Here is a 25,847-nt window from a genome sequence, read left to right as displayed (position 1 = left end):
GAAGTGATGCACATAAGAAAAGAATAACTTCAACCAGATGCTTGACGTCATCATGGACAGAAGTAACGACTGTTTATTGTCAACATTGTTTGTCCTTTGTAGCCAACAACCTGATCCCTGAGTGAAACATGACCGACTACAACATCCTGATCCTGGAGAATAGCCAACTGAAAAGTGAAATAAAGCAGCTGAAGAGTCAGGCAGCAGGTGAGAGAAGTAAACCAGCTGAAGAGTCAGACAGCAGGTGAGAGAAGTAAAACAATCAGCTGAAGAGTCAGACAGCAGGTGAGAGAAGTAAAACAACCAGCTGAAGAGTCAGACAGCAGGTGAGAGAAGTAAACCAGCTGAAGAGTCAGACAGCAGGTGAGAGAAGTAAACCAGCTGAAGAGTCAGACAGCAGGTGAGAGAAGTAAAACAATCAGCTGAAGAGTCAGGCAGCAGGTGAGAGAAGTAAACCAGCTGAAGAGTCAGACAGCAGGTGAGAGAAGTAAAACAATCAGCTGAAGAGTCAGGCAGCAGGTGAGAGAAGTAAACCAGCTGAAGAGTCAGACAGCAGGTGAGAGAAGTAAAACAATCAGCTGAAGAGTCAGGCAGCAGGTGAGAGAAGTAAACCAGCTGAAGAGTCAGACAGCAGGTGAGAGAAGTAAACCAGCTGAAGAGTCAGACAGCAGGTGAGAGAAGTAAATCAGCTGAAGAGTCAGACAGCAGGTGAGAGAAGTAAATCAGCTGAAGAGTCAGGCAGCAGGTGAGAGAAGTAAACCAGCTGAAGAGTCAGACAGCAGGTGAGAGAAGTAAACCAGCTGAAGAGTCAGACAGCAGGTGAGAGAAGTAAACCAGCTGAAGAGTCAGACAGCAGGTGAGAGAAGTAAAACAAAAAATAACTTTTAACGGACCGTGGGGTCCGTGGCCAAATGATTATCACTTTGGGGGTCGTTTGACACAAACAAGTTTGAGAAATACTGATTTAAAAGACATTTGTAGGGAAGCCCGGGGGCACGGTGGCACAGTCGGTAGTGCTGTCGCCTCACAGCTAGAAGGTCCTGGGTTCGATTCCCGCTCGGGACGCTGTGGGTGCTGGCGGCGTGTTTCCTCCTCCGCGTCATCAGTGCCCATACCCGAGGCGAGGTTGGCGAAAGGGCCTTTCTGTGTGGAGTTTGCATGTTCTCCCCGTGTCCCCTAGGGTAGGTACCCTCACAAAAAACATGCAGTAATCCTGGTCTCTAAACTGCTTCCCCCTGGCCAGCCGGGGCGCCTGATGGAGGGGAAAGGAACTGGTTGGAATAACGTGTTCCTTCCACGCGCTACGTCCAACCAGGGAAACTCCCCCCTGTCAGGTGTAAAGGAGCAACTTGGACACTCAGGCATGAAGGAACCATGAGTTCAAGTCCGTTGCTCTCCCCATGTCCCCCATATATGGGGACTAGGTTGGCGGAGGGTGTGTAGAGCCCAGGATCACATTAGATAATTGACACAGGGGTGAAAAAATGGGTTACAAAATCGTGGGATAAAAAATTATAAAAAAAACAAGACATTTGTAGGGAAGCCCGGGTTCGAACTGCATGGCAACGTTGTGGTTGCCACCCGGCCACTCTACCGCTGACCCACCGCTGGTGTGTTAGAAATAGAATGTGTTAGAATTGATTATCAGTACATTGAAAATCCATCAGTAAATCTCCTGTTTGATGTTTTTAGACAAGTCGTGTCCCAGTGGACAAGTCGTGTCCCAGTGGATGGAAGACGTTTGGATGCAGCTGTTACTACAGACCTACTGGACCGAAAACATGGCAGCAAGGAAGAGAAGAATGTCTGAATCAAGGAGCTGATCTGGTGGTCATTAACAGCAGAGAAGAACAGGTTAGAGTGTGTGTGTGTGTGTGTGCGCGCGCGTGCGTGTGTGTGTGTGTGTGTGTGCGCGCGTGTGTGTGCATCATGCATGTGTCCAGGTGTCCATCATCCACATATTTACATGTGATCTAATTCTATACTGAAGAAGTGAATCTATTGAAATATGAAATTAGCCTAATGATCATTCAATCATGTACAAATCAAATCATCAGGTATTCCTCAAAGGATTGAGCCCTGGGAGTTATTCATGGATTGGTCTGACCAGGACTGAAGGCAGATGGACGTGGCTGGATGGAACGCCACTGACAACACAGTGAGACATTTCACATGTTTTTATATATTGTAATTCTATCAAAGTCACTGTACTGTATGTATGTCAGTGGTTCCCAAACCTTTTCATGTCAAGGACCCCCAAATTGACACTAATTAGCCCCGCGGACCCCCAATTGAAGAGTTATGCTAGGGACCCCCATGAGAGAAGATTTGTACGGCTCTAGCAGTGATTCTCAACCCGTTTAATTTTAAGGACATGCATATTAGTCTACAGACTCCCATTTAACGGCATTTCTATCTCTGGGACCGCCAATTTATATTGTAAAATCAATGTTAATTTAACTCTTGGGAGTGTACAAATGGAACCAAATGGACCCATTAGGGTCTATTTGGTTCAATTTGTACACTCTCAGAGTTACAGACCCATAAGGGTCCATTTGGTTCCAAACTATCATTTAGCTGGGGACCCTCTGGAACTCTCTCAAGGACCCTTGGGGGTCCCCGGGACCACACTTTGGGAACCACTGGTGTATGTGAGTGAGTGAGTGAGTGGATGGATGTGGTTCAATACAGTGTTGTTTATTGTCGTGCAGGTACTGGGGCAGTGGATATCCTTATAGCCATCAAGACTGGAACTGTGCAGGCTACCATCACATGACTGACCCTGGAACGTGGGGTGATGGCTTGTGTTCATTTACATTGGCCTCAATCTGTGAGTTTTCACTGCATTGATGAAACTGCAGCTGTAATTAGTGGGGCTGTACCGATGAGACATTTTGTCCGATATCGATATCCGATATACCGTAATGAATTGCTGTTATGGCCGATAACCGATGTCGATATGATCTCCTTCTGTATTCAAAATATATAATAATTTTGGCCATCCTGAAAAAAGCCTTATAAACACTGGATTTGAAAAAAAAGCAATGCCTCTTTTTTTTGAGTGGTGCAAACCACTCCAACAACCAGCTTTGTCTGTGTCTATGTATGTGTGTACCTGTACGTGTGTGTACTTGTACGTGGGACCCAAAAAAATGAGCATGGTTACTATGGTCACTGACATTACGTCAGACCACAGCTGATCAGGCTATATAAGACCTTTCACCACTCAGTTCACACGGGTGTGATTTCTTCAAAACTACGTTATTAAAATGTTGGCCCATATCACAACATAAACACTGTTATTAAAATGTTGGCCCATATCACAACATAAACACTGTTATTAAAATGTTGGCCCATATCACAACATAAACACTGTTATTAAAATGTTGGCCCATATCACAACATAAACACTGTTATTAAAATGTTGGCCCATATCACAACATAAACACCGTTTGTAAAATGTTGGCCCATATCACAACATAAACACCGTTATTAAAATGTTGGCCCATATCACAACATAAACACCGTTATTAAAATGTTGGCCCATATCACAACATAAACACAGTTATTAAAATGTTGGCCCATATCACAACATAAACAGCTTGAATGTAGTGTTTTTTATTAAAAAATGTTCCAACTTGTTGACTCTTTTGAAAGCTTCCCACAAAAGGCTTTTTCAGGCTATTTTTTAAATGTATTTTTCAACATAATTATTATAAAATAAAATATCTGCTAAAACCGATATATTATTTTACAGATAGGCCCTACCTATTACCTATATTGGTTTAAGGCCAATATCGGCCGATACCGATGTGTTGACCGGTGAATTTCCCATTCCTATAGTAATTAGTATTGGAAATGTTAAAAACTCTAACATTTTATTGAACAGAAGTAGGCCTACAACCACTTTAATACAAACCACCAACTATGATGCTTTAGCAATGTTGTTAATTTTGCTTTCACAACTTGAACCCTAGTGAACCTACTCTGACTGGGGGAGGTTTAATTCTTTAAAAGGGCTCTTTTGGCCAAAATTGGTGAAAATAGTGGATCTACGTAAAAGCTCTCAAGCTTGTAGATCTGCTATTTTCAGGGTGCGACCCTGCAGAGGAACGGGGAGGCGGGGCAGTCACGGGAAAGACTTGTTCGCATTCCAGATCAAGAGGCCCAAGAAAAAAAGGAATATAGCATGTTTGTTAAATAAGCCCCCCCCATGGCCCCACAGACCTAATGGAATGATGGTGAACATCGACTGAGAGGTTTTCAGTCGACTGAGACCCGTTCCGATCGATTAGTCGACTATTCGACTAATCGAGGTCAGCACTAAACAAAAGTAGTAAAAATAAGAGATCTACATGATCACATCACCATGTGAAGCGCGGTGTATAGATTGTATAGATCTGCTATTTTCACAATCTCTTGAAATGTAGTATTTGTTTTAATAGTAGGAATTAAAACTCTCCAGGGCGTGGCGGGGTGGTAAACGGACAGCCCCTCGGCCCCGTACCTGCATGGGGGTGTGTTACGACAGGGGTTCTCAACGTTTTTGGCCGGGGACCCCCGAAAATGCTTTGGCAACGTCTCGGGACCCCCGCCCCGCCCCCTCCCGACCCCCAATATAAATTGACTGCTACAATAACCTTAAACCATTTTGGGCGGGAACCCCTTTTGGTGTTTTAAGCATTGTTATAATTTAGCTATTTAAAAATAGCAGATCTACAAGCTCGTAGCGCGCCACCGAGTGGCGCGCTACGAGCTTGTAGGTCTGCTATTTTAAAAAAATCGTGATTTTTTTTAATAATTTGGGGACCCCCTAAAATAATTTGGCGACCCCCCGAGGGGTCGCGACCCACGGGTTGAGAACCCCTGTGTTACGAGACCACAGGGGAGCGGAGAGAAATCACCTGACCCAAACGACACAGAGAGATCAGCTCAGATCATTTACATCTCAATGTACCAGACAGACAGACAGACAGACAGACAGACAGACAGGCAGGCAGGCAGACAGACAGACAGACAGACAGACAGACAGCTTTAGATATAGGCAGTAATGATTTGTGTGTAATTTACTGTTGCAGTTCAAATTGAAATTTTAAATGTAAGCACACACACACGCACACACACACACACACACACACACACACACACACACACACACACACACACACACATTTTTTTTAAAACTTAATTCCTTTTATTCAGGAAGCAGCATACTGTAAACAAACTATACACATGACAGATGTATTACAGACGTGTTCCATACAGGTTGGTTCCATACGGCGCGCACGCACACACACACACACACACGCACACACACACACACACACACACACACACACACACACACACACACACACACACACACACACACACACACACACGGAATGTTTCAACGGGTCGTGAAAGAAAAGCAGAGTGAAACATATTATACACTGAATCCACTCAGAGGTTCTTCTGAATGGGATTATATATTAGATCAATCAAAGTAAAGAAAACGAAAAAAAAACGAAAAACGAAAAAGGATCATTATATTTCTTCTTCCTCTCGTATCTTTCCTCTCCTCCTCCTCCCCTCTCGTCTCCTCCGGTTCTCCTCCCTTCATATCGACTCCTCCCTCACCATCTCTCTCTCTCTCTCTCCTTGCTTCAATGCTGTCTTAAAGGGCAGATTCACACTTGAGTCCGTTCGATTCAAACTGTTCCCGAATACGATTGACTGGTCCCCGCTGGCCATGATTCATGAGGCTTTAGTTTAGACATACTATTGGTCCGACTGTCATTAGACCGACAACCCACCTCAAACCCTAACCTAACTCTAACCTCGAAGCACGGGAGCAGCGCATGTCCGACCGCATGTTGCTGACCGTTGTTTGTTTCAGCAGGTCGGTCCGTTGGTGTGTCTAATCTGCGAGTGCATCCCCATCAAACTGTATTCAATGCGTTCATGCATTGCATCGATCCGTATCCGAGTACACTTCAATCGGTCCCGAGATGCCCTCCATGCGTTCCCGGGAACGGTTGGGTGACCACGGTATACGCATCATTCACACCAACACAACATCTGCCAAGTGTGCATCCGGGACCATAGTGTGAATCTGCCCTTATATTATACTCTCTCAGCTCCATCCATCCAGCCATCCGTCCGTCATTCTCTCTCTCATGTTTTCATATTGCACTTATCGGTTCCTCTCTTCCACATTCTCAGTCCTCCACGCAGACAAACAACAACAACACACGCCTTCTTCTACCAACACAGGTCCTACTGGGAGGGTTTACCAGGACCTGTAGTACTGATGGTTTTATCTCCTACCAGGACCTCTAGTACTGATGGTGTTATCTCCTACCAGGACCTCTAGTACTGATGGTGTTATCTCCTACCAGGACCTCTAGTACTGATGGTTTTATCTCCTACCAGGACCTCTAGTACTGATGGTTATCTCCTACCAGGACCTGTAGTACTGATGGTTTTATCTACCTACCAGGACCTGTAGTACTGATGGTTTTATCTACCTACCAGGACCTCTAGTACTGATGGTTTTATCTCCTACCAGGACCTCTAGTACTGATGGTTATCTCCTACCAGGACCTGTAGTACTGATTGTTCTATCTACCTGCCAGGACCTCTAGTACTGATGGTTTTATCTACCTACCAGGACCTCTAGTACTGATGGTTTTATCTACCTACCAGGACCTCTAGTACTGCTGGGTTTTATCTGAAACTCTAATACTGGTCTTTTACCAGGACCTCTGATACTGCTATGCTGGGTTTTTATCTCCTACCAGGACCTCTAATACTGCTGGTTTTCTATCTTATCAGGACCTCTAGTAGTTTTAAATAAGTTGTAAATAAAGTAAATCACATTTTGCATCCATGGAATGTCTGGTGAATAGCTGGACTAACTGGACGAATCATTTCAATCGAGGGATCATTCGTTGTAGAACTAATGCAGCTTCTTCGACAGGGGGACTCGTGCAATGTGCAGCATGACACACACACACACACACACACACACACACACACACACACACACACACACACACACACACACACACACACACACACACACACACACACACACACACACACACACACACACACACACACACACACACACACACACACACACACACACACACACACACACACACACAGGATAAAGGACCACTTCACCACTTTCCAACCCATCTTCATATAATTGGTCCTCACTCCTCAATAATGATCACGATAAAATAGCACCATTTCTTTCTACTTGACACTTGTCTGTGTCTCATAGGAGGGCTGTGGGCAGTTCAGAAACCCGTCCACCATTGACATCATCGATGGGAATCCAAGCTAATATAGAACTGCAGGCGTTCTATTCCTGAAAAGTTGCAATGCGAATATATATACAGTATATACTTATTTTTTTGATCTGCCTAACGATTATGTCACTGGTGGACGGGTTTCTGATCTGCCCACAGCCCTCCTATGAGACACAGACAGAAACAAATGGCGGTATTTTATCGTGAACATTAGTGAGGACCAATTATACGAAGATAGGTTGAAAAGTGGTGAAGTGGTTCTTTAATGATAACTGCATTGTATGCAGTGACGTACATCAGCTATATAACATTTGAAAGGACCAAGTTCGCTGAATTCTTGGTTTGCGAGAACTTAGGGTTATTAGTACTATACCTCCTGAGCAGGGCCCAAAATGAGATTCTGGAGAACCTTTTTGAAACAAAGCCGTAGCGCATGGAAACAAACCCAGCAGAACCTGTTAGAATAGATGACATGGCACGGTACACTATAGTTCTTCTTGTAGTTGGAAAATAGCCATTTGACGAGTCAGAATGCTAACAGCTAGCAGTAGCTTTGAACTCAGAGCGCTAACAGCTAATGGTAGCTTTGAACTCAGAGGGCTAACAGCTAATGGTAGCTTTGAACTCAGAGCGCTAACAGCTAGCAGTAGCTTTGAAATCAGAGCGCTAACAGCCAACGGTAGATTTGAACGGAGGAATGTTTTCATCATGTTTGGTCATAAAAATGTAACACAGGTTCTCAAACGTTTTATTTTCAAGGACCCCCATAACTCAGAGAGCGTACAAATGGAACTAAATGGACCATTTGTACGCTTTCAGTAGTTCCAGACCTGTAAAGGGTCCATTTGGAAGCGCCTCACAGAACCCCGAGGGTCCCTGGACCCTACTTTGACAACCACCGATGTGACAAACGACATAATTTGTGGTCCTCTTGGCCTAGTGTTTCACAACTAGTGGGTCAGCACCCAAGAGAGGGACGCCAGACATCGGGAAAAGATCAAAATATGATGACAAAAAATTATAATAATATTAAAAAAAAAAAAAAAAAAACAGTGTAGAAAGAGGTTTACAGGCAGTTTTCAAACTGGTCCACAATAACCAACAATATTCTGGCTTCAGAATGACCCAAAACCATCGCGGAGAAGAAGTTAATATCAAAGGAGATGAGTATTTTTAGCGATAGATTCCATGGGGAATACAAAAATATGATTGAGTGAATCTCAATGGAATACTGGGTTTAAAACGTTTGTTTTGGTTTTGTCTGTGGCCAGCAGATGGAGCCAGAGCACGTAGTTTGTTTTTGTCATTAATACTGCGGTGTTGCTTTAAGGCGGTGTAGCGGTGTGTGTGTGTTTCTACAAGAGCACACAGTTCGACCTCTTCTTCACCGTGGCGCTCGTGATCTTCACCTCTCGACCCGTAGGGCCCTGTGGACGACACAAAGGGTTAAAAATACACCCTGTTGACGACACAAAGGGTTAAAATTACACCCTGTTGATGACACAAAGGGTTAAAATTACACCCTGTCGACGACACAAAGGGTTAAAATTACACCCTGATGATGACACAAAGGGTTAAAATTACACCCTGTCGATGACACAAATGGTTAAAATTACACCCTGTCGACGACACAAAGGGTTAAAATTACACCCTGATGATGACACAAAGGGTTAAAAATACACCCTGTTGACGACACAAAGGGTTAAAATTACACCCTGTCGATGACACAAAGGGTTAAAGTTACACCCTGTTGACGACACAAAGGGTTAAAATTACACCCTGTTGATGACACAAAGGGTTAAAATTACACCCTGTCGACGACACAAAGGGTTAAAATTACACCCTGTCGACGACACAAAGGGTTAAAATTACACCCTGTTGACGACACAAAGGGTTAAAATTACACCCTGTCGATGACACAAAGGGTTAAAATTACACCCTGTTGACGACACAAAGGGTTAAAATTACACCCTGTCGACGACACAAAGGGTTAAAGTTACACCCTGTCGACGACACAAAGGGTTAAAGTTACACCCTGTTGACGACACAAAGGGTTACAAAGTGGTTTAGCTCAGGAGATATTGGCTGCATAATGATGCAGAAACGAAAGTGAAATAATGGCCGATAGGAGTGTTGAACACAGGAAAACTACAAACATTAGAAGACAGGTCAAAGGTCACAGCGACTCACCGGCTTCTTACTGGACTTGTGTAGAATGTCTCTCGCCAGGGACAGGAAGGACTGTAGTCACATGCCATGGTAGAGAGACAGAGAGAGAGAGAGAGAGACAGAGAGAGAGAGAGAGAGAGAGAGAGAGAGAGAGAGAGAGAGAGAGAGAGAGACAGAGAGAGGGTGAGGCAGAGAGACTGGGTTAAAGTGAGTGTAGTTTGGACATAGATAAGACATTTAAATCTGGGTTTAATTGCATATATGAGTGTCAATGTGTCAGACAGACAGACAGACAGACAGACAGACAGACAGACAGACAGACAGACAGACAGACAGACAGACAGTCATGTCATTTTGTCGAGTCATGTGTGCTGACCATTCCTCTTATCTGTTCAACGCTCTTATATGAGCCGTGAACGATGTGATGTTTGAGATGTTTGTTCACACACAGGCTTTCTGTGTGGCGTAGAGGGGGCGACTTTTAATCCCCTGACCTGTGGCCCCTTTAACAAGGAGGAATGCATGCACTTTCCCTTTTAAAATGTACTTGGTGGGTGATTTGTCGCGCTTGTCACGTTAGTCACTTCAAACGACGGGGAGTGTTTGCTGTTAATCAGTCACGGACTAAGAATTAAACTCCAGTGCATTACATATTGTGATGTCACTCCTGTCTGATTGGACAGGATTATATTGTCCAATCAGAAAACGGACAGAAAATAAAAGGGTTTAGGTGACACGACAGTTCTCTGCCCTAGAACAACAGTGTGTTGCCAAGTTTGCCAAAAGCAAGTAGCAACCACACTAATACATGCTACCGTTAACCCATTTAGGCCTGATGTCGAAATTAAAAAAAAAAATCTAAATCATGACAATTTTCTGAAAATGTTTCTATATCAGTGGTGCTCAATATTTCATGTCAAGGACCCCAAAAATATTATGTATTTGGCCGCCGACCCCCCCCCCCCCCATCTCAAAATATGTTGTTTCAAGGACCCCCCAGAAGCAAATATTTGAGTTAAAAACTTTCACATTCAAAGATTTGCTCCACATTTTCACGATTTTTCAAAAATAGCTAAAGTATAAAACACCAAATGGGGTTCCCCGCCCTAAATGGGTTAATCAAGTAATCAAGGCTATTAGCATGACGTATGTTTGATGATTATGCCTCTTGAGACACACAGCTGCGTTGAATAAGAGCCGCTGTTGTTCTTCTGCAGGACTCAAGAGTTATATTATCTCTGCTGCCGATCAGTCTCTGAATAAATCAGTTTATTCTGGAAAATCAACGCCTGCACGCTCGTCTGCACTTCCCACTGCTAACCCGACAGACAGGCAGACAGGCAGGCAGTTAGACAGGCAGACAGACAGGCAGACAGACAGACAGACAGACAGACAGACAGACAGACAGACAGACAGACAGACAGACAGACAGACAGACAGACAGACAGACAGACAAATAGCAGACCTATAAGCTCGTAGCGCGCCATAGGTCTGCTATTTTTGAAAAATCGAAGAACCACTGACATAGAAACATAGCTTTTTCAGAAAACTGTCAGGATGTAGAAGACATTTGTGACTAGATTTGATCGAAGGACTGCCATTGGATCTTTTTGAATTTTCGTTTTTTCATGTCATATGAAAGCAGGGAATCATAGCTTCAAATTGACATATTGGTTGTTCAGTTTGACCCACCAGTTTTGGAGATATGGCTTATAGAAAAATGTCTTGCAAGAGTAGTGGAAAAAAGACCAAGCAGAGAAAATGGACTTCTAAGCTTTAGTTCAGTGATCTGTGACTTTAGGGGGCGCTGTTTTCCCTTCATTTCTCCATTAGTCAACCAGCAGTGTTGCCATGTCTGCTTATTATAATTAGTTGGCCTTGTTTCTAAAGAAAAATAATGCATAGGCCTACTGTACGATTACAGCTAAACTAATTAAGAATAGGCGATTATGTAATAATTGTGACAGATCACCTCTTCCACATTGATGCTGGACTTTGCGCTGGTCTCAAAGAAGCGTATCCCATGATCCTTTGCGAGCTGTGAAGGAGAGAACACGCCAGTGATTATTATACAACATCCTGTTCCTTATCGCAGAAAAACCCCAGTGCTGATAGAGTGATAAGGTGTTTATGATACACTACACACACGCACGCACGCACGCACGCAGCCACGCACACACACACACACACACACGTCGCCAGACAACTATTCCACAATCTCTGAATGCCATATAGAGTCTGACTCTAGAACTACACCTCCAGAAATCCGAGTAACGGAAGCTGGCATTTCCGCTCACGATTTATTTGTATTTAAAAAAAAATATTTCCATTTCCGCTAAGCTTAGATGATTTTGATTTATATTAGGATAAATTTGTGGAAAGATTTTACTCATGATCAAAGCTTCCGTTGCTTGACCGGAAGCTTTTTAAATTTGTGGGAGCTTAACAGTCTGGCCGCACGAGACTACCTGATAATTTACATAACATAATTATGTTATGCTTTAGCTATTTAAAAATAGCAGATCTACAAGCTCATAGCGCGCCACTAGCTTGTAGGTCTGCTATTTTTTTTAAATCGTAAAAATGCGGCACAAATCTTTGAATATATATTCTTTCAGAAGACTTTTTTTTTAATTTATTTTTTACGTCAGGTCAAAATGGGTTAATCTGACTTTTAGCTGCTCTGCACTGACTTCTAGGATGATTTCAAATTAACTGAGCAAAAGGCCTAAGCAAGCTACATTGCTAAACTTGCCAGGTAGCCTACATGCCCTCAAAGTTGTGATCATCTGCTGCTGGTCTATTGGCAATATAACAGCCTTTATCATTTATGCCCCAAAGCAATGGAAGACAGTACCATTAGATAAAAGGGAAGACATGTCCCTAGACATTATACACAGGTTTAATGTTTATCTTTAGTTCAAAGTTTGTTAGTAAACGCAGTGAAAATAAAGGGAACATTCATAATGTGTTGTTTACGTCATATTGTCTCTTTATTGTTAATGGCGTTTAATGTTTGTGTTGGCACCGTTTGTTTCAGACTGTGGTTGTACTGGTCAGAACTTTGGGCCAGTGTGTTGCTCAAGGGCGCCTCTAGAGTCAGACATGTGTCCCTGCGGCCTCTAATGTGAACATTAAATCAAAATGAACCAGAATGGCTCTGTCACCTTACCTTCTCTCCTGTGTCCTTTGAAACCTTCCTCTTGGCTTCGATGTCACACTTGTTGCCTAGCAACATCCGACTGACACCCGCTGATGCATTCTGGGAAGAGAGGAGAGAGGATTGTAGTAAAGTGTTTAGAAAGTGTTTTAACCCATTTAGGCCTGAAATTTAGAAAATGTCTTCTAAATCATGACAATTTTCTGAAAAACCTCATCAGTGGTTCTCAATATTTCATGTAAAGGACCCCAAAAATGATATGTTATTGGCCGCTGACCCCCATCTGAAAATATGTTGTTCCAGGGACCCCCCCCAGAAGCAAAGATTTGAGTTAAAAACGTTATATAATGAATATAATTTTCACGATTTTTCAAAAATAGCAGATCTACAAGCTCATAGCGCGGCACTCGGTGCCGCGCTATGAGCTTGTAGATCTGCTATTTTTCAATAGCTAAAGTACCTAACGTAACATAACAATGCTTAAAACAGCAAAAGTGGTTCCCGTCCAGAATGGGTTGAAAGAGTGTGCATGCCGGGATCAGAGACTGTAGACATGTTATAACCAAGACCCCGGAAACCGAGAGAGAACAACGGACAACATGCTGGTCCTGGTTGATCATAATAGGTACTGCAGGGCATTACGTATCCAACGAGTGAAAATGGTTTCGTCCGAGACATTATACGGACATTCTGCATAATGATTACGTTCTAGTTTTGGGTACTTAAAGTACATTTTGAGACCAAAACCTTTGTACTTTTACGCAACTACATTTTGAATTCCGGACGTTTTCTACATTGACACTTTTACTTAAGTAAAACATGCGAGTACTTTTTTCCCCACCACCCGTGTTATACAATTTATAATGGGTCGCACACACCAAGACTTCAGTTGAACAGGTCCCTGTTCAAAAATGAAATAAATGTTTTGAACTGAAGTCTTGGTGTATGCGACTGCAACCCACTACCGTTATTTTGATATGTTTTGAACGGGTAGCGCCACCTACAGTCAGAGCGCTGTGGTCACATGAAGAGGAATACAATTTGTAATGCCATCTAAGCATTCAGCAGATGCTCTTATAGAGCAACTTACAAAGAGTCAGACAAAGTAAGCCTGGACAAACAACACAGTAAACAGTCACAAACACACGTGGAGTGCAAAGAGACAACAATCTGGTGCTTCAAAGTAACCGGCATACCAGGTAAACACCAAACCCATCCGTCTAAAAGAAAACCCACACGCTGTCTAAATAACATTCTTAACGCTTGAGGTCACGAAGAAACCAAATGTAAATGACAAAAACCATCGGAACAAAGTCACCAACGTACAGGCGCTGTATGTCTGCAAAGCAAACTAGCGACCGTCGAATGAAGGCAACAAGAGGGGATGTGAGGAGAGAGGAGTGCTAGGGCAGGGTGAGGAGAGAGGAGTGCTAGGGCAGGGTGAGGAGAGAGGAGTGCTAGGGCAGGGTGAGGAGAGAGGAGTGCTAGGGCAGGGTGAGGAGAGAGGAGTGCTAGGGCAGTGGTTCTCTGGGGACCCCCCCCCCCCCCCCCCCCCCACGCTGACAAGAGGGGATGTGAGGAGAGAGGAGTGCTAGGGCAGTGGTGCTCAAGCTTTTCAGGCCGTGACCCCCCGAAATAATTTGAACTGGGGACCCCCCCCCCACCACCCTGACAAGCACTTGGAAATGTAGGAGTTACATTGCATGTATAGTTTGACTCGGTTCCACAATCTACCCTCCAGAAGAACGTGATTACAGTATACGATCGCATAATTTACCGCATAATCAGCCAAATTAAGGTGTAGCCGTAGATTGTGCAGGGTTTATATTTCTTTCAAAAAGGCTGCATAATTGTGCAAACTTCCCGCATATTTCACCGCATAAAATCACAAAAAAAAACCACATATTTCACAACTGCCCATGCTTTTTTTTCTGGAGGGTCTAACTATGGCTAATATGATATCCAGATAGCAACATTAGGATTTATTTTTCTTTTTTTACACACACAACATGCTTCCTCATTTTTGTTTTGTTGGAGTGAAATGCAAACACAATTCTTCTCTCGATTTGATTTAGTGTGTGGCGCATGTGTTTGTGTGTGCGTGCGTGCATGAGGAACAGAGGGAGAGGGCAGAAAGAGAAGTCAGTTCAGATTTGATGCTACCGAGAGAGATCTGCCAGAGTTAAATTGGCCATTTGTTTCTGTTTAATTCCATATACACATGATATTTCAGCATCCTAAAATTCGTCTAACAATGGAACAGTTACAAGTTTTTTGTTCAAAGGTTAAAGCTCTATATTCTCATATAGCAATCATTGGTATATCAGTGTTTCTTCCGTAGCAGACCTACAGCAAAATCAGGAGAAAGTATACATTCATCAGCTTCAATCTTTATGATGTTCCAGTTCCATTTTTGTGTGCTCACTTCTTTGTGTCATTACTAACAATTTCACTTGTTCAATCTGTATCCTGGGCACAAATTAAATGCATTTAATTTGTGCCCAAGACGTCCTTAGAATTATCCCATGGTGTGACCAAGACGTCAGTACACAAAAAAATAAAAAATAATATATAAATAATTATATATATATATATTTATTTTTTCCAAAACTTTTTTTTTCTTTTGCGAAATCGGATGGGCACTCCACGTCACTAATGTTTAAAGAATACAAGGGCACACAATGTGTGGAGAGACATGGAGACTCCTGAACAAACACACACAGCAATGAGTACTATCAGAATATATACAGTAGAGCTACTTAACACTTCTTTTAACCAAAGAAAATACCTTAACCCTACTATACCTTTAAGGCTGTGGTTCTCAAAGTGTGGTCCAGGGACCCAAAAGTGGTTATAAGAATCAAAATAGGTTGAACCACTTTAACCTTACAGTACAACCTTAAAGATCGAAATAGCCGATCTACAAGCTCACACCGTTTTGCATGGTTCTCAAAGTGGGGTCCCAGGGGAGCTTGCCCAAATGGAGCCTTACGGGTCTATAACTCCAAGAGTGTACAAATGAAACCAAAATGGACACTTATACAGTAGGTCTCTAACTCAAGAGTGTAAAATCGTTGTACGCTCTCAGAGTTATCATGGGGGGGGGGGGGGGCCATGGTCTTAATGGCTGCAAAAACTGAGGGTCCTTGAAATGAGAAGGTTTGAGAATCATTGATGTAAAACAACAACAACAACACATGACTGGTTAGTGACAGTAAGCAGCATCATGTGACTGTAGAACCTGTCAGCTTTGTCACGTGACTGATCTGTCAGCTTTGTCACGTGACTGATCTGTCAGCTTTGTCACGTGACTGATCTGTCAGCTTTGTCACGTGACTGATCTGTCAGCTTTGTCACGTGACTGATCTGTCAGCTTTGTCACGTGACCTGTCAGGTTTGTCATGACGTCACCCAAGGCAAATGGGCCCAATTCCAAAGTCTTCCCTGCACCCTCAAGCCCAGGCCAGGCCTGCACCCTCAAGCCCAGGCCAGGCCTGCACCCTCACTACTGTAAGTGCTTGAGGGTGAGAGGCTGTGAGGGCTCCAATGACATAACGTTTTATTCACGGTCAGTACAGACAAGCCCTCGCAGACTTCACGTGAACGAGCGTCTATAAGTCGGAAAGGGAGGGGATTGGAATTGGGCCATAGTAGAAGAGCAAGACAACAGCTGAACTTTAGAACAGTTGTTCTCTAACTTTTTCATGTCAAGGACCCCTAAATTAATTTTGGCCGCGGACCCCCATCTGAAAAGATTGTGTGCCCCAAAGACCCCATACAAGATTTGTGGTGTTAAAAATATAAAAAAACAGTCTAACATTTTCATGAATGTCAACATTTTTTGACAATAGCTGATGGGCCCTGGGGGTCCCCGGACCCCAGTTTGAGAACCTCTGCTTTAGACCACATACCACCATAACTCTGAAAGTCCATTTGTACACTCTCAGAGTTACAGCCACATCGGTGTCCATTTGGTTCCTATTCCTAACTATCCATCGTTTATCTGGGGACCCAGCCCTGGAACCCACTCAAGGACCCCTGAGGGGTCCCCGGACCCTACTTTGAGAAGCACTGCTTTAGGAGACGGGACGCAGGTTGGAGTCTATTCATTCCAGTGGGAGAAGTGAACGTGAACCATTCTTGAGCCTCACCATGGTCACTCTTCACTGGTCACACGATCTCACGACATCAAACCAACTTAATAAACAATATTTACACACATCATGCGACCTGTCAGGTTGTCTGTCTCACCTCTTTGATGCTCTTCATCCAGTTCTGAATGTTCTCATACGACTTCTCATCTGTGATGTCATACACCAGGATGATTCCCTACACAGTGTGTACACACACACACACACACACACACACACACACACACACACACACACACACACACACACACACACACACACACACACACACACACACACACACACACACACACACACACACACACACACACACACACACACACACACACACACAGACATTTAGATGGCATTTTATGTAGACATGCTGTAGCTTTACTGTACAGATCATCTACTCATTCTACTGTTAGACAGATGCTAGGTTCTTAGCTTCCTTATGATTCTTTATGACAATTTTTGATGTATTTGATGTATTACCTTGTGTTGTTCTTGCTTACTGTAAATCGCTCTGAATTTTGTGTGTGTGTGTGTGTGTGTGTGTGGTCTCACCATGGCTCCTCTGTAGTACGCTGTGGTAATGGTCTTAAACCTCTCCTGTCCTGCTGTGTCCCTGCACACGCACGCACACACGCACACGCACACACACAAGAGAACAAGAGAAGAAGTGAACGTGAACACATGTTTGTATCCTGAACCATTCTTGAGCCCCACCATCGTCAGTCTTCACTGGCCACACAATCTAACGACATCAAACCAAACCATCATGTGACCTGTCAGGTTGTCTGTCTCACCTCTTTGATGCTCTTCATCCAGTTCTGAATGGACAAGGTTTCCACCAGACAGCAATGTTGTTAAACAGTGCAATTAATATATGCTATAGACCAGTGGTTTTGCGTGCGTGCGTGCATGTGCGTGCGTGCATGTGCGTGCGTGCGTGCAACGTGTACATTATGTGGTGCACGGACAATGCAGACCGTCGTAAACAACAGGGAGGTTCCTCTTTCCTCAGGAAAACATTTCAACAACAAAAAGGCAGAGAAAGCAACAAGTCAAATGTACCCAGAGTTGAGGAGCAATAGGGATATTTCGCGCTAATTCGTCTAAAAGCGCCAAATGTTGCACAGACGTAGCCCAGGGCGTGCTCTGATGATTTAGTTATAGGGCGCCCGAGCCGGCGACCTTTGGGGTCACCATTGACTACCTATATAAGCAGAGGCAACATTTTCATGCTTTAAAAACCCATTTTGACCCGAGATCAGATTCTAAAAAATGTCTTCTACATCCTGACAGTTTTCTGAAAAAGCTATGTTTCTATGTCAGTCGTTCTTCGATTTCTCAAAAATAGCAGACCTATAAGCTCGTAGCGCGCCACTCGGTGGCGTGCTATGAGCTTGTAGATCTGCTATTTTAATAGCTAAAGCATAACATAATGCTAACACCAAAAGGGGTTCCCGCCCAGAATGGGTTAAGTATCATGTGACGTGTCAAACTAGGGCGTTTTCATGATTCTGAATCCATTTCCAAGCATTAGTTTTGCATGAAGAACACTCCTGGTATTGGCTACATTCAGCCATAGCCACTTGCCCAAATGTGCTGACCTCATCACATTTGTGTGTTGACGGCTATGGCCGTTTTTTAGCCCAAGGAGTGTTTTTCATGCAAGACTAAAGGTCCCCACACACCGAGCGCGTTTTTCAGATTTTTAGCGGCGTTTCTCCATCGGTTTTCCGAAAATCGCGTCCAGTGTGCAACCACCTTTATGCTTGGAATGGATTCAGAATGCAACCACCTTTATGCTTGGAATGGATTCAGAATGCAACCACCTTTATGCTTGGAATGGATTCAGAATGCAACCACCTTTATGCTTGGAATGGATTCAGAATGCAACCACCTTTATGCTTGGAATGGATTCAGAATGCAACCACCTTTATGCTTGGAATGGATTCAGAATGCAACCACCTTTATGCTTGGAATGGATTCAGAATGCAACCACCTTTATGCTTGGATCTACAAGCTCATAGCGCGCCACCGAGTGGCACGCTACAAGCTTGTAGGTCTGCTATTTTTGAAAAATCGAAGAAGGCCATATGGATTTGGCCGCTGTGGCGACCCCGAAGGTCGCCTGGCTCGGGCGCCCTAGTTAAATCATTAGAGCATGCCATGGGCTACATACTGTATGATTAGAGCATGCCATGGGCTACATACTGTATGATTAGAGCATGCCATGGGCTACATACTGTATGATTAGAGCATCCCATGGGCTACATACTGTATGATTAGAGCATGCCATGGGCTACATACTGTATGATTAGAGCATGCCATGGGCTACATACTGTATGATTAGAGCATGCCATGGGCTACATACTGTATGATTAGAGCATGCCATGGGCTACATACTGTATGATTAGAGCATGCCATGGGCTACATACTGTATGATTAGAGCATGCCATGGGCTACATACTGTATGATTAGAGCATGCCATGGGCTACATACTGTATGATTAGAGCATGCCATGGGCTACATACTGTATGATTAGAGCATGCCATGGGCTACATACTGTATGATTAGAGCATGCCATGGGCTACATACTGTATTATTAGAGCATGCCATGGGCTACATACTGTATGATTAGAGCATGCCATGGGCTACATACTGTATGATTAGAGCATGCCATGGGCTACATACTGTATGATTAGAGCATGCCATGGGCTACATACTGTATGATTAGAGCATGCCATGGGCTACATACTGTATGATTAGAGCATGCCATGGGCTACATACTGTATGATTAGAGCATGCCATGGGCTACATACTGTATTATTAGAGCATGCCATGGGCTACATACTGTATTATTAGAGCATTCCATGGGCTACATACTGTATGGCTCGGGCGCCCTAGCTAAATCATTAGAGCATGCCATGGGCTACATACTGTATGATTAGAGCATGCCATGGGCTACATACTGTATGATTAGAGCATGCCATGGGCTACATACATACTGTATGTGCAAAATGTGGCACTTTTAGACAAAGATGCAAAATGATATTATACTATATAATATATATCTGATTGACATTTATACCACCTAAATGGTATGAGACGGTTTCTCCAGAAAGGGTAAATTGCCGATCACAGATGGAGTGAATATCGGCCGATCACAGATGGAGTGAATATCGGCCGATCACAGATGGAGTGAATATCGGCCGATCACAGATGGAGTGAATATCGGCCGATCACAGATGGAGTGAATATCGGCCGATCACAGATGGAGTGAATATCGGCCGATCACAGATGGAGTGAATATCGGCCGATCGATCGGAGCATCTCTAGCCCATTTAGGCCTGACCTCAACATTTTTAAAAGAATCTTCTAAATCCTCCAGTTTTCTGAAATAAATATTTTCACGATTTTTCAAAAATAGCAGATCTACAAGCTCATAGCGCGCCACTCGGTGGCGCGCTATGAGTCAGGATGTAGAAGACAGTTTTAGAACCTGATCTCAGGTCAAAATGGGTTAAAACAGCAAACAAAACAAGGGTCCATTCCTCGCCTGCCTTTTCTTACCAGACTTGTAGTTTGATTTTCTTGCCGTCGACGTCGATGGTCTTAACTTTAAAGTCGATGCCTGGGAGGGGGGGGGGGGGGGGGGGGAGAGATGGTGAGAGGGGGGGCAAGCAGGAAGGAAGGAAGGGCAAACAATGACGTAAGTCCCTCAGATATGAGCTTAATGACACACACACACACTCTCTCTCTCTCTCTCTCTCTCACCCCCCAGCATATATGGGTCACGCCAATTGAAAACACAAGACAAATTCCGATGTCATTTCATTGTAATGTTGACTTCCCTGTCTGTCTGTCTGTCTGTCTGTCTGTCTGTCTGAACAGTTGAATACAGTACAGACTGTAAAAATCACACTCATGTGAAGTGAGGCAGAGCCATACAGAGTTACGCCATTTGAGGGGTCAGAAAACTGAGGGCTCGAGCGCTGTCCATGCAGCCTGGAGAGGGACAAGCTGGAGTTTGAAATACATTGTTTACAACTGTTTTAAAGTATTGCACAGTCAGTGACAACTAAAGTCTCTGTAATATTTTTGTTGCACCATTACTAAACCAGTGAGACGCCCTGAGGGCCTATTATCTAAAATAAAGGGATTTAAGATCATTAAAGCTGGGCTGTTGCCAGAGTCTAGTGCATTCTGCCAACTTCCGGTCCAGGACTTTGTCACTCTTCGCAATGCTCTTCGCCAACAGAAGTCTATGTAGAAGAGCCGCCATTGGACTGGCCCCATGACGTGACCAATAGAAGTCTATGTAGAAGAGCCGCCATTGGACTGGCCCCATGAAGTGGCCAATAGAAGTCTATGTAGAAGAGCCGCCATTGGACTGGCCCCATGACGTGACCAATAGAAGTCTATGTAGAAGAGCCGCCATTGGACTGAAGCCCCATGAAGTGACCAATAGAAGTCTATGTAGAAGAGCCGCCATTGGACTGGCCCCATGAAGTGACCAATAGAAGTCTATGTAGAAGAGCCGCCATTGGACTGGCCCCATGAAGTGACCAATAGAAGTCTATGTAGAAGAGCCGCCATTGGACTGGCCCCATGAAGTGACCAATAGAAGTCTATGTAGAAGAGCCGCCATTGGACTGAAGCCCCATGAAGTGACCAATAGAAGTCTATGTAGAAGAGCCTCCATTGGACTGGCCCCATGAAGTGACCAATAGAAGTCTATGTAGAAGAGCCGCCATTGGACTGAAGCCCCATGAAGTGACCAATAGAAGTCTATGTAGAAGAGCCTCCATTGGACTGGCCCCATGAAGTGACCAATAGAAGTCTATGTAGAAGAGCCGCCATTGGACTGGCCCCATGAAGTGAACGGACATGTCGTAACTCTGTCGTACTTCAATGGCTCTGAAGTGAGGGGCGCTCTAATCATCATACATCACATTCCGTGCTCAGCCAATCAAATCATCACAAACGTCATTCGGACCAATCACTTTTGGCGTCCTCACTTTTTATCCTCAATACGTACTTTGCTCAGCCAATCAAATCATCGTGTTTGTGTTCACACAAAGAGTCAAAGCTGGGCATAGGAGGGGCTAGTGGTGCCCCACAAAAATGACATGTACTGTACACAACCTGTGTCTACTGTTTTGTTCTGGGCTCAGTTTCCTGCAACACAGACAGACAGACAAACTGAGAGAGAGAGAGAGACAGAGCGAGAGCAAGACAGAGAGAGAATGAAAGTGAAGGGGGCAGACAGAGAACGAGAGAAACAAATAGAGAGAGGGAGAGAGAGAGAGAGAGAGAGAGAGAGAGAGAAGGGGCGAGGGGGAGATAGGGGGAGAGAGAGAGGAATGAGGGTGGGTGGAACTTGTACAGACAAGAGGAATGAGATGAGATGTGACAGAGAGATGAAGTGAGCATGAAGAGAGTGGAGAACAAACGCACGCTTTATACGAAACACGGCAAGCGAAACGCCACAACGAAGAAGACAACGAGAGAGATACGAAGAGAAGAGAACGAAAAAGTACATATTCAAAATACATGAAACACGCGAGAGAGAGCTCATCAGAGAGAGCTCTTCAGACCAGCTGCCTGCCTGCCAGGGACATGGAATGATGTTACTTCTTCTGTTGTTGGAATTCTGAACATTTTGATTGGTCATTAGAATGATGATGTCACGTTGTGTGCATTCCGGAGTTCTACGTTCCAACAGACAGACAGACAGACAGACAGACAGACAGGCAGACAGGCAGGCAGGCAGGCAGGCAGGCAGGCAGGCATATGGCAACTACAGTATGAGCAAAACTCTTTTACTTGTAAATCTGTGATGTAACAATAATAGCTGATTCTGATCGGGCCGAAACCTCTCACTATTTCATCTTTTTTTTTTTTTTGTGGAAATGATCAGTACTAACAGTGTCACCATCAGCTATTCATTTTGATTTTGGTGTGTGTAACCCACATTTTGTCCTAACACAAACATTAAAAGCCATTGACAATGAATGGAGCATTTTGAGTGTCTGTGTAAAAACACAAACATCGCATAAACACAAACATTGAAGACGAAGGTGAGGACGCAAATTCTGATTGGCCAGAATGAGATGATGCATGCATGATGATGTGCGATGATAGAAGCGCCCCTCACTTCACACGGGTGTGATTTGTATCATTTTTTTTAAAGTGAAAGTGGTGCATGTCTGTGGGTTTTCTTGAACCAACAAATGACAAATTTAAACAAGAGCTTGTGGCTAAAACAGCAACAACATTGGGTCCATTCATTGGAACACATGGTTAGGCGATTTCTTCACATTCATTTCCTGAACCATATATTTGTCCGAGGCAGTGTTGTTTTTGGCAGCAAATTTCTATTTTAGTTTAGTCATCGTCTTTGGAAATAATGAAACTTCATTTAGTTTTAGTCACATTTTAGTCACCTGGAATGTTTTAGTGTTAGTGTAGTTTTAGTCGACTAAATGTCAAGCGATTTTAGTCGACTAAATCTACAGTTGATTTAGTCAACTAAAATGCATTTGTGGGCCTTGATGCCGTCGTAATGGCAGATTTTACACTTGCTGAAAATAGCCGATCTACAAGCTCACAATGCGTCGTGCTGCTATTTTCAGCATGCAACCAAGTGTAAAATGACTACTGGATCTCTTGTCCATTAGTCCCTTCCTAACATTTTAGTCTAGTTTTTATTTGTTGACGAAATTGTCAATATATTTATTCTTAGTTTTAGTCATCATAGCTTAGTGTCGTTCATCAGTGAAAAAGGTAGGGGACGAACATTTTTCGTCTTAGTTTTAGTCGACGAAATCAACACTGGTCCGAGGACAAGTAAATGTTCTATATGTGTTATTTTCCACCTAGACAATGATATGTTCTATGTTAGAATAGACATAGACAAGCACAAATAGAACACATCCTGTTAGGTTCTGTATATGACAGCACATAGAAGTTAGAATAGACATATAGATATATAGCCATGCACAAATAGAACACATCCTGTTAGGTTCTGTATATGACAGCACATAGAATGTGATGATAGGTATACTGTAGGTCTTAGGTGTCTGTCTGTCACTCTATGTTCTACAAACTCTATGCTCACATTCAGTCAAGAATAAGTGTCAACTGGCCAAAACACTGTTGTTATGAAATGTAACATAATGGCCTATAATACGGCACATTCCTCACATTCCTCATACATTTATAAAAGGTACATGTTTCTGTACGTAACTACAGTATAATTTAACCTCTGGTGTAAAAATATAATAATGTATAATATAATGTGTAAAGGCCAGTCATTCTCAAACTTTTCTGTCCTTAACACAAATCAATTTGAGGGTCATCGGACAGATTTATAGGCTACCTATCGATTTGGGGGTCCCCAAATCGATAGGTAGCCTATAAATCTGTCCGACGACCCCCTCATCTGAAAATGTTTTGTGTCAGGGACCCCTACAACAGAGGACGTGTTTACAAAAAATACAAAATACAAAAATCTAAAAATTATTCAACGATTTTCCAAAAATGTTCAAAAATAGCATAGGCTACAAGCTTGTAAATCTGCTATTTTTTAATAGACAACGAAGTATAAATAAAGTGGTTAAAATGATTGTGATGCAGTGTTAAGCAGGGGCTTCCAGGGTGGGACCTCCCCATGGACCCCTGGGGGGGGGGGGGACCCCACTTTGAGAACCAATATGGGCTACCTTATAATTATCAACCATATTATGGTTGATAATGATTCAACCAGTGGTCCGGGGACCACCAGTGGTCCTGGAGGGGGTTCCTTCCAGGTGGTCCCCTATAGCAAAATGATGGAGAGTTGGTAACCAAATGGACTTTATTTAATTAGATCTTTAACTCTTGAGAGTGTAAAATGAAATCAAATTGGCTTCATTTTAGCTCTCAGGAGACAGGAGTTACATTATTGTTAAACATCAGCATTACTTAATTTACGAAGTCTACACAATTAGAGAATGTAGAAGAATTGTTATTCTGATCAACGTTGGCCTCCTAGCATGAAATTGTGGACAGAATCCTCTCAACAATAAGACAATTATTCTTTAGTTTTGGGTCTGAGAGGCTAAATGTCATCAAATGGTAAGTAAGGTCAACGTGGCCCAAATGCCGAATAAATAATGGGCCTTTGAATGAAAAGGGCTGAAAGCCTCTGCTATACGTGTACAGTGTGTAGTTCTAGTGTCCATACATACCTATGGTAGAGATATACGTGGAGTTGAAGTTGTCCTCTGCTAAGCGGATAATGAGACAAGTCTTCCCCACTCCGCTGTCTCCGATCAGCAGCAACTTGAACAGAAAGTCGTACTTTTTCGCCATAGTTTAAAAAAAAAATAGTTTAGTTTGTTCTGCTGTTGTTGAAGCAACTTTTAAAACGTCCAAAACAAGAACAGCGGTAATTTATTTCTTTGCAAGTTGTGTGTGTTCCTGGAGTGGAGGAGGAGGAGGCAGATGATTACTGTATGTCCTGTTCAAATCTGCTTTTTTTTAGTGTTGTTTTGAAAACCTCACAGACTTGTTTGTTTGTTCCAAAAAAACAAGTTTTTTTTCTCTCCCCTTTTCTCCTGTGTTGTGTTGTTTTCTTCTCTTTTCCTGTACTGTCACCACCCGGGGGTTAAACTCCCAATAAATTCCTCTCGATGTGTATCTTCTCTTCTTTCTGATGTTTTTTTTCCTGCTCGGTCTGTTTTTCTGCTTCTTATTTTCTTAGTTTCGGGAGAAAGAAAACATATCCACTTGCAGTAAAAAAAAAAATCCAAAAGTCGCTTAAACCCGATGTAGACAAACATCCACTTTTGTGCCCCGTTCTTCTCCTCCTAGTCCTGCCTGTCCTGTCCTAGTGCTGCTGAAATCACTATGTCCATTATTCCATGAGAGAGAGAGCTAGAGAGAGAGAGAGAGAGAGAGAGACTGCATAACGCTACAAAGTTTTATTTTGGTCAAACACTGCCATCTAGTGTTCACACTGGATAGAAACAAACTTTAGTTTCAACGTCATCATTATGTAGGCCTAACTATCCGCTGTTGGAGACAAAACAA

At 43.3% G+C, this 25,847-nt stretch overlaps 1 protein-coding gene and 1 long non-coding RNA gene across 4 annotated transcripts; one reads left to right on the top strand and one right to left on the bottom strand.

The window, feature by feature from the left end:
• Positions 1-647: 647 nt before the first annotated feature.
• LOC306925272 lies at positions 648-2,934 on the top strand. The gene is made up of 4 exons (XR_013790233.1): positions 648-856; positions 1,693-1,854; positions 2,058-2,158; positions 2,712-2,934. It is a non-coding gene; the product is annotated as an uncharacterized lncRNA (long non-coding RNA).
• Positions 2,935-5,198: 2,264 nt separating this feature from the next.
• Positions 5,199-25,665, bottom strand: rab13 (RAB13, member RAS oncogene family). 3 transcript variants are annotated; one of them, XR_013790215.1, is made up of 9 exons: positions 25,004-25,665; positions 20,343-20,403; positions 17,328-17,388; positions 16,882-16,959; positions 12,643-12,732; positions 11,443-11,508; positions 9,492-9,542; positions 6,450-8,728; positions 5,199-6,349 (listed from the first exon to the last, which is right to left on the bottom strand). XR_013790215.1 is itself a non-coding variant. In XM_079503489.1 (8 exons), exons 1-8 carry the CDS (start codon positions 25,125-25,127, stop codon positions 8,657-8,659), a joined length of 603 nt encoding a protein of 200 aa, XP_079359615.1. In that variant the 5' UTR covers positions 25,128-25,665; the 3' UTR covers positions 5,199-8,656. The 3 variants fall into 3 exon arrangements, 1 of the variants encoding a protein (XP_079359615.1); XR_013790216.1 differs by having other exon boundaries at positions 5,199-6,315; positions 6,485-8,728; XM_079503489.1 differs by having other exon boundaries at positions 5,199-8,728.
• Positions 25,666-25,847: the final 182 nt, after the last annotated feature.

Source organism: Electrona antarctica (assembly GCF_951216825.1).
Source record: "Electrona antarctica genome assembly, chromosome: 6".
NCBI classification, from domain to species: domain Eukaryota; kingdom Metazoa; phylum Chordata; class Actinopteri; order Myctophiformes; family Myctophidae; genus Electrona; species Electrona antarctica.
The sequence above is the reverse complement of the archived record's forward strand: the minus strand, read 5'-3'. Positions and strand labels throughout refer to the sequence as shown.

Excerpts from the sequence above, each read along its gene's own strand:
- rab13 (XM_079503489.1), bottom strand. The coding sequence starts at position 25,127 with ATGGCGAAAAAGTACGACTTTCTGTTCAAGTTGCTGCTGATCGGAGAC. Across the intron at positions 17,389-20,342 it reads AAAATCAAACTACAAGTCTG|GGACACAGCAGGACAGGAGA; the intron begins GTAAGAAAAGGC and ends GTGCGTGTGCAG. Across the intron at positions 11,509-12,642 it reads CAAAGGACACAGGAGAGAAG|CTCGCAAAGGATCATGGGAT; the intron begins GTAAGGTGACAG and ends TCTCCTTCACAG.